The 9504-nt window shown below is 41.2% G+C and overlaps 1 protein-coding gene across 3 annotated transcripts in view; it reads left to right on the top strand.

Annotated features, from left to right (window-relative positions):
• Nucleotides 1–9504, top strand: part of LOC122551336 (collagen alpha-3(VI) chain-like) — a 155488-nt gene that overhangs the window by 13170 nt on the left and 132814 nt on the right. For all 3 annotated transcript variants that reach the window (XM_043693063.1, XM_043693066.1, XM_043693065.1), the window contains exon 2: nt 4832–4941. In XM_043693063.1, the coding sequence (XP_043548998.1) occupies nt 4860–4941 (82 nt within the window). In that variant the 5' untranslated portion in view covers nt 4832–4859. The remainder of the gene's footprint in view (nt 1–4831; nt 4942–9504) is intronic.

Genomic DNA, 9504 nt, shown 5'->3' on the forward strand with positions numbered 1-9504 from the left:
ACTCCCTAGGACCTTTCCATTAAGTGTATATGTCCTGCTAAGATTTGCTTTCCCAAAATGCAGCACCTTGCATTTATCTGAATTAAACTCCATCTGCCACTTCTCAGCCCATTGGCCCATCTGGTCAAGATCCTGTTGTAATCTGAGGTAACCCTCTTCACTGTCCACTACACCTCCAATTTTGATGTCATCTGCAAACTTACTAACTATACCTCTTATGCTCGCATCCAAATCATTTATGTAAATGACAAAAAGTAGATGACCCAGCACTGATCCTTATGGCACCCCCTGGTACAGGCCTCCAGTCTGAAAAACAACCCTCCACCACCACCCTCTGTCTTCTCCCTTTGAGCCAGTTCAGTATCCAAATGGCTAGTTATCCCTGTATTCCGTGAGATCTATCCTTGCTAATCAGTATCCCATGGGGAATCTTGTCGAACGCCTTACTGAAGTCCATATAGATCACATCTACTACTCTGCCCTCATCAATCTTCTTTGTTACTTCATTAAAAAACTCAATCAAGTTTGTGAGACATGATTTCCCACGCACAAAGCCATGTTGACTATGCCGAATCAGTCCTTGCCTTTCCAAATACATGTACATCCTGTCCCTCAAGATTCCCTCCAACAACTTGCCCACCACTGACATCAGGCTCACTCGTCTATTGTTCCTAGCTTGTCCTTACCACCCTTCTTAAACAGTTGCACCAGTTAGCCAACCTTCAGTCTTCATGCACCTCACCTGTGACTATCGATGAATTAAATATCTCAGCAAGAGGCCCAGCAATCACTTCTCTAGCTTCCCACAGAGTTCTAGGGTACACCCGATCAGGTCCTGAGGACTTATCCACTTTTATGCGTTTCACAACATCCAGCATTTCCTCCTCTGTAATCTGGACATTTTGCAAGATGTCACCATCTATTTCCCTACAGTCTATATCTTCCACATCCTTGTTCACAGTAAATATTGATGCAAAATACTCATTTAGTATCTCACCCATTTTCAGCGGCTGCACACAAAGGCCGCCTTGCTGATCTTTGAGGGACCCTATTCTCTCCCTAGTTACCCTTTGTCCTTAATGTATTTTTAAAAACCCTTTGGATTCTCCTTAATTCTATTTGCCAAAGCTATCTCATGTCCCCTTTTTGCCCTCCTGATTTCCCTCTTAAGTATACTCCTACTTTCTTTATACTCTTCTGAGGATTCACTCGATCTTTCCTGTCTATACCTTACATATGCTTCCTTCTTTTTCTTAACCAAACCCTCAATTTCTTTAGTCATCCAGCATTCCCTATATCTACCAGACTTTCCTTTCACCTTAACAGGAATATACTTTCTCCTGGATTCTTGTTATCTCATTTCTGAAGGCTTTCCATTTTCCAGCCGTCCCTTTGCCTGCGAACATCTGCCCCCAATCAGCTTTCGAAAGTTCTTGCCTGATATCATCAAAATTGGCCTTTCTCCAATTTAGAACTTCAAATTTTTGATCTGGTCTATCCTTTTCCATCATTATTTTAAATCTAATAGAATTATAGTCGCTGGCCCCTAAGTGCTCTCCCACTGACACCTCAGTCACCTGCTTTGCCATATTTCCCAAGAGTAAGTCAAGTTTTGCACCTTCCCTAGTAGGTACATCCACATACTGAATCAGAAAATTGTCTTGTACACACTTAAGTAATTCCTCTCCATCTAAACCCTTAACACTATGGCAGTCTTTGTTTCCAATGTGGGCAATGATCTCCTGCTGGCCTCTCCCCCATGAGAACATTCTCCACCCTCTCTAGACATCCTTGATCTTGGCACTAGGGAAGCAACACACCATTCTGATTTTTCTCTGCTGGCCACAGAAATGCCTGTCTGTACCTCGGAACTAGAGAATCCCCTAACACAATTGATCTCTTGGAACCCGACTTACCCCTCGTTGCATTAGAGCCAGTCTCCATACCCCCTATGAAACTTAGCTGTTCGTGCTACGTTCCCCTGAGAATCCATCACCCCCTACATTTTCCAAAACAGCGTACCTGTTTGAAATGGTTATATCCACAAAAGACTCCTGCACTCTCTTACCTTTCCTGGAGTTAACCCATCTATGTGACTGTATCTGAGACTTGCCCCCCCCCCCCTTCCTATAACTGCCATCCATCACATACTGTTGCTGTTGCAAATTCCTCATTGCTTCTAACTGTCTCTCCAACCGATCCATTCGATCTGATAAAATTTGCAGCCAGCAGCATTTATGGCAGATATAATCCGCAGTAACCCTTAAATTCCCACATCTGACAAGCAGTACATATCACTCTATTAAAGGCCAACTTTGGTCCTTCACAATCTATAGACCCAGAAAATAACACCGTCTTATTCCTCTACAAACACTGCCCCAGGTTAAATTAATAGTTATGGCTTATAGTTTAAGTTTAACCAAGAGACATATCTCCAAAAATATATAATCAAGAAAGAATCTACTCTACTCGCTACTGCAGATTCTCTGTAGGCCACACGTAAAACAACGATTAACTTATCTGATTCTGTGCTGTGAACTTTGCCCAACAGTTCCTCCAAGATTAGTTGTGAATTTCACTGTTTGATCATTTTCCCAGATGCACTCCGATGTCCAGCAATACACGAATTCAAACATCAAAGGCAGTAAACTGTGCAGGTTTTCTCTCTCTGTCTTTCTTTCTCTTCTGCACTGACCTCACCATGTGCTTCCTTTGTCTGTTCTTCTCCCTTTTAAAACTGCTGTTGTTTTGACTTTTTTTCCAAAGTTCCAAAACAATGCAACAGCATATAAAACGGTAATTGCTGCTCCTGTAATTCGAGAAAATCACCTCCAACACCTAAAATACCTCAAAAAAAGGAGCAGCTGTTACAGCCAGAAATTTTTCCCATCCTTCATCTTGGATTACCTTAGCTGTGTACTTTTGTCCTCTTTTTGCATTAAAACAGTATGATATTGTACAATACCCACACATGCTCATGTAGAAAAATGATCTGTAGATATATATAGATGAAAGTTTGCTCAGTTGATATTCATCCATGATAAAGTAAATGAATTCTAAGAGTTTGAGAGAAATTCAAATATTAGGGATAACTGCATGGATCTCCTGGAAGGTAATCAACAATGGGCCAAAGACTTGCTTGAAAAAACTCTAAATAAGTGTAACTGATGTTGCCCATGAATTATTAACAATGAGGCCGCAATTTGAGACATTATAGTTGACACAGAAAATATACAAGAGAGAAATTGGATTTGTTGAATACCGTAGCAGAACCAGACTTGCTGAAGTCTAGAACCATCGAGTGATAGGGATGTACAGCATGAAAACAGGAAATCATTGCAGATGCCGGACCTATGATGGAATATTGCAAACATCTATTCTGGTGTTAAGATAAGATTTTCTTCCTGTGATTGCAATTATCTCTGTTGTAGAACAAATAAACTAGTTATTTTTAATCTTATGATAAGTTGCAGCTAAATTGTATGAATAAGAGACTTTGGAAGTATTGCTGGGTTTTTGTGATAATATTCCAACATGCTGAAGCCTTCAACCATTGAAATTTTGCTAATATTAAGTTAAACCTAATTTAATCAATTATTTACGATTACCTCCTAAAAGAAGCGAATGGCCAATGTATATTTTGATGCATCACCGACATTGAAAACTTTTGGTTAGGGTGAGTTAATCAGGAAATAATGGGCTAAATTAAATGCTGAAGACATGTCTTCTACTCACAAGGGCAAAGTCAGAGAACAGCAAACTGACAGGACTGGATCAAGTGGATGTGGAGAAGATGTTTCCATTAGATGGAGAGACTATGATCAGAGGGAACAGCCTCCGGGTGAAAGATGACCAATTAGAACTGAGATGAGGAAGGACTTCTTCAGCCAGAGTTTGGTGAAACTATGGAACTTATTGCAGAAAGTAACTGAGGTCAAATCATTGAATGTCTTTAAGACAGAGATAAATAGGTTCTTGATGAGTAAAGGGATCAAAGGTTAAGGGGAGAAGGCAGGAGAATGAGGCTGAGAAACATAGCAGCCATGATTGAACGGCAGAGCAGTCTCAATGGGCCAAATGGTCTAATTCTCCTTCTATATCTTTTGGTTTTATGAAACGAAACTCTTCTGAGTGAAATGAGCGGCACAGTTTTTAATTAAATAAAAACTGAAAGAACTGTGGCTGCTGGAAATAAAAAAAAAACAGAAATTGCTGGAGAAGCTCAGCAGGTCCCCCAGCAGCAGTGGAGAAAAAATCAGGGTTACTGTTTCAGGTGCAGTGACCCTTTCTCAGAACTGTGTTGAACACAAGGGCTTTACTGAAGTGAAGCTTAAGATGGTGGCCTACAGGGTGTATGCCTCAAGGGAGAGATCACATGACCCTGCCAGACTGAGACCGACATATGCAGGTAATTGTATATCAATCCAGAGTCCGACTTCTCTCCTGAGCACCTTCTCAGCTTTAATTTGTCAGCTGGCTGGCTTTTATTTATTATGAGCTGAAACATTTTTAAATTTGCTATAAATTCTGTGTCTTACAACTGTGTACTCCACGACCACCTGATGAAAGCACAGCGCTCCGAAAGCTAGTGCTTGCAATTAAACCTGTTGGACTATAACCAGTGTTGTGTGATTTTTAACAATGTATTGTTAAGTAATGTGGACTCTGGGAAAGACTCATTTGAGGTGAATCTTAATTTCAAAACAGTGAGAATCTTACTTGACTAAATAAATAAAATGTACATGTACATGTTAGGATCAGATGGTCTGTGAACGTGTTATGTAACCTGTGCAAAGTTTTTAAATACGATTGAAATTTTCTTTAATTCCAGCTAGAACAGCCAATGTTTTAACCCAACAATGAAAATGTACCGCACAATGCCCATGCTGGCTGTCTTTGGTCTGATCCTTTCATTCTTCATCATTGATTCCCTTCAGCAAGGTAAGAGATAAAAATGCAATGCAATATATTGAGGTATTGAAGGCAGAGATGTGAATATGTCTAATGTGGTAGACAGCTTCATAGATCTTGGGCTGAATTTTTAATCAATAAGGGCAGACATGTTTAGGCCACATAGGAGACTAACATCTTAGAAATCTGATTCCCAACTATAACGTACTCTGATGTGGTTCAAATGAAGCTGCAAACTGAGCTGGGTGAGTAATCCAATCCCAGGAGCTGGGTTACGGCTGTACGTCCCATTGTCCTTCTGCTTTCAAAATTTTACAAACACACAAAATCTGGTAGTTTCTCATTGTGGATTCAAGAAGTAAATGCCTATGAATTCCAGTATCAGATTGAGGAGCCTCCATAGTTGGGGGCCCATAACTACCTCACCCAAAAGGTGCCATTCCCGGCTTCGCCACTCATCTTTTCTTTCCAAAATGTCACCAGGCGCCAAACCCCTACAACATCATCACCAGGCCCCAAACTCCACACCATCACCAGGTCCCAAACCCCTACAACATCACCACCAGGCCTCAAACCCTGACAACATCACCAGGCCCCAAACCACTACAACATCACCACCAGGCCCCAAAAACCTACAACATCATCAGACCCCAAACGCCTACAACATCACTACCAAACCCCAAAAACCTATAACATCACCACCAGGCACCAAATCCCACAATACCACCAAGCCCCAAACCCCACAATATCAACAGTGCCCAAATCTTAGAACGCCACCAGGCCCCACATCGCACACCATCACCAGGCACCAACCCCGAGAACACCTCCAAGCCCCAAAGTCCACAACATGGTAGTAGTGATTGTCAGCTAGGTTGACCTCATAAAGTATGAAATCCCCCTTTTGGGACAATTAATCTGGTTGAATGTGGTGCCACTGTTTGAGAAGGGTGGTTAGGACAAGCCAGAGAACTAAAGACCAGTGGTGGGCAAGTTGTTGTAGGGAATCCTGAGGGACAGGATGTACATGTATTTGGAAAGGCAAGGACTGATTCGGCATAGTCAACATGACTTTGTGCATGGGAAATCATGTCTCACAAACTTGATTGAGTTTTTTGAGGCAGTCACAAACAGGATTGATGAGGGCAGAGTGGTAGATGTGATCTATATGGGTTTCAGTAAGGCGTTCGACAAGGTTCCCCATGGGAGACTGATTAGCAAGGTTAGATCTCATGGAATACAGGGAGAACTAGCCATTTGGATGCAGAACTGGCTCAAAGGTAGAAGACAGAGGGTGGTGGTGGTGGAGGGTTGTTTTTCAGACTGGAGGCCTGTGACCAGTGGAGTGCCACAAGGATCGGTGCTGGGTCTTCTACTTTTTGTCATTTACATAAATGATTTGGATGCAAGTGTAAGAGGTAGAGTTAGTATGTTTGCAGATGACACCAAAATTGGAGGTATAGTGAACAGTGAAGAGGGTTACCTCAGATTACAACAGGATCTTGACCAGATGGGCCAATGGGCTGACAAGTGGCAGATGGAGTTTAATTCAGATAAATGCAAGTTGCTGCATTTTGGGAAAGCAAATTTTAGCAGGGCTTATACACTTAATGGTAAGGTCCTAGGAAGTGTTGCTGAACAAAGAGACCTTGGAGTGCAGGTTCATAGCTCCTTGAAAGTGGAGTCACAGGTAGATAGGAAAGTGAAGAAGGCGTGGTATGTTTTCCTTTATTGATCAGAGTATTGAGTATAGGAGTTGGGAGGTCATGTTGCAGCTGTACAGGACGTTGGTTAGGCCACTGTTGGAATATTGCATGCCTGGTCTCCTTCCTGTTGGAAAGATGTTGTGAAACTTGAAAGGGTTCAGAAAAGATTTACAAGGATGTTTCCACAGTTGGAGGATTTGAGCTATAGGGAGATGCTGAATAGGCTGGTGCTGTTTTCCCTGGAGCGTCGGAGGCTGAGGGGTGACCGTTTAGAGGTTTACAAAATTATGAGGGGCATGGATCGGGTAAATCGACAAAGTCTTTTCCCTGGGATCGGGGAGTCCAGAACTAGAGGGCATAGGTTTAGGATGAGAGGGGAAAGATATAAAAGAGACCTAAGGGGCAACTTTTTCACACAGAGATTGGTACATGTATGGAATGAGCTACCAGAGGAAGTGTTGGAGGCTGGTTCAATTGCAACATTTAAGAGGCATTTGGATGGGTATTTGAATAGGAAGGGTTTGGAAAGATCTGGGCTGGGTGCTGGCAGGTGAGACTAGATTGGGTTGGGATATCCGGTCAGCATGGATGGGTTAGACCAAATGGTCTGTTTCCATGCTGTACATCTCTATGACTCTATGAATCAGGGAGCCCTGACTGACAGATGCAAAGAAGCATGTCAGAGTTTCTGTTCATTCTGGAACCTGAAGTATCAGTGTCAAGGGAGGGTAAATAGAGGGTGACTTTGTGAAAAGATATCAGCCTCTGTAGCATTTTTTCAACCTCCGGGCCACAGTTCTCACAAAACCGTCAGGTCCCAAACATCGGAATACCACCAGGACACAAACTCCATATCACAGAACCTTGATTTTTACTCATTCATAGGGTGTGGACATCATTAGTTAGGCCAGCATTTATTGCCCATCCTCAATTGTCCAGAGGGCAGTTAAGGTCAACCATATTTCAGTGTGTCTGGAGTCACATGTAGGCCAGACCAGGTAAGAGATGACAGTTCACTTCCCGAAAGAACATTAGTGAATCAGATGGGGTCTTCTGACAATCAACAATGGTTTCATGGTCATCATTTGACTCTTAGTTCTAGGTTTTCTTTCATTGAATTCACATTCCAACTTCTACCATGGTGGTATTTGAATCCAGGTCCCCAGAATATTGCCTGAGTCTCTGGATTAAAAGTCCAGCAATAAAACCACCAGGCTACCACCTTCCCATAGGGTTATTCACACAACATTGCCAGTTTCTCTCCTGCTGAGAACACAGCTAGTCAAGGAAGTGATAGGATGAAGCCCTCAAGAGGTTGTTGACCAACCACTTAAGGACCTTAACTGATGGCATGTCAGGAAGGCTGACCATGGGCCTTCCCATCTAGAGGTTACTTTGTCTTGTGGTCAGAACAGAGCAGGTATCTCCCTGGTGCCAACCCACCCGATTATTGACTGTCTCGCTAACTGCCCCATTATCTCTTAGGAAAAGGAAGTGCTGGCTGAACTGCCCAATGCTGGCCCCGCATTTTAAGAAGAATGTCAAGGTTCAGGAGGAAGTGCAGAAGAGATTTGCCAGAATGTTATATGAGAGATTTCAGTTATGTGGAGAAATTGAAGAAGTTGGGTGTTCCGCTTGAAGTTAAGAAGGTTCAGATGAGAATTAAGGTATTCAAAATCATGAATGGTTGCAATTAGTAAAAAGAGAGAAACTGCTACCGGTAATAGGATTGTCAGTAACTGGGCAGTATAGACTCAACACAACAGAAAATCAGGAGAATCAGAGGAGAATTGAGAACATTTGTTTTACACAGTGAGTTGCAAAGATCTGGAATGTGGTATGTTAAAAGCTGGTGGGTACAGATTCACGATTAAGTTTCAACAGTGAATTGGACAACAAAAATAAAAGTTTAACAGTACAATGGAAAAAGAACAGGGGAATTGGATTAATTGAATAGTGTTTTCAAACAGCTAGCACAGGTATGGATGGGCTGAAAGGTTCATTTTGTGTATGTATATATATTTAGTTGGATTTACAATAAAAAGTATTCTATTCCCTATATATATAAAATCTATATCTTTCTTTAACTGTCAAAAAATTATTTAAGATCAGATTTTTCAACTGCTCAAATTATACTTCTCTGAGTACATCATTTAAATTAATCATATTTGTTCGTAAATACAAGTCCTTTCAAAACTTGGCAACCATGCAAATAAGGAGCAGAAGTCTGAACGTACCTTTAAAAATTCAACCTTCAGCTTAATAGAAAATTATAAGCCCTCACAACATGAAAAAAGAGATGATTTCCATTCATTCTCCAATTAAAGCATGTGGTGCTGCTTGGGGATTCTTTAAAATCCACACACTCAGATTACAAACTGCAAATACTCACAACTCTCAGATGTATCTTAAACCTTTTTCCAATTGCTATAGAAAAGAAAAATTAGCCTCATTCTACTTTGTACTTGTTTGGAATGTGAGTGATTCCGAAACACAAACTTTATTGTTCTTTTCTGGTTTTAGTGAGGCAGCCCTCAGAGTTATATACGGACTGGACCGAATAAGGGTGTCAGGTTTTATAAAAATTCCACAGCTTTCATGCAAATGTTTCCAGTAGAAGCCACGTTGGGGTTTGAACTTGACAGCTGGATTGTGAAACCGGTATTATAACCACACAGTCAGAGTACAGTATCTTTGTCCTCAGACACAGTCTTGAAACTAAACCAAAGATTAACCTTTTAAAGGATATTCAAACAAATACGCAAACTGATAAATGTAATTGAGTTAATATTAAAGAGTTTCAATTTTTTAAATAACTCACTTAAAACTTAATTTTAATTTCTAAATACAGTAAAAACTGATATTTATTTGATTAGCATTGTAAGCATGG

The sequence above is a fragment of the Chiloscyllium plagiosum genome, chromosome 7, assembly GCF_004010195.1.
Source record: "Chiloscyllium plagiosum isolate BGI_BamShark_2017 chromosome 7, ASM401019v2, whole genome shotgun sequence".
Taxonomy (NCBI): Eukaryota; Metazoa; Chordata; class Chondrichthyes; order Orectolobiformes; family Hemiscylliidae; genus Chiloscyllium; species Chiloscyllium plagiosum.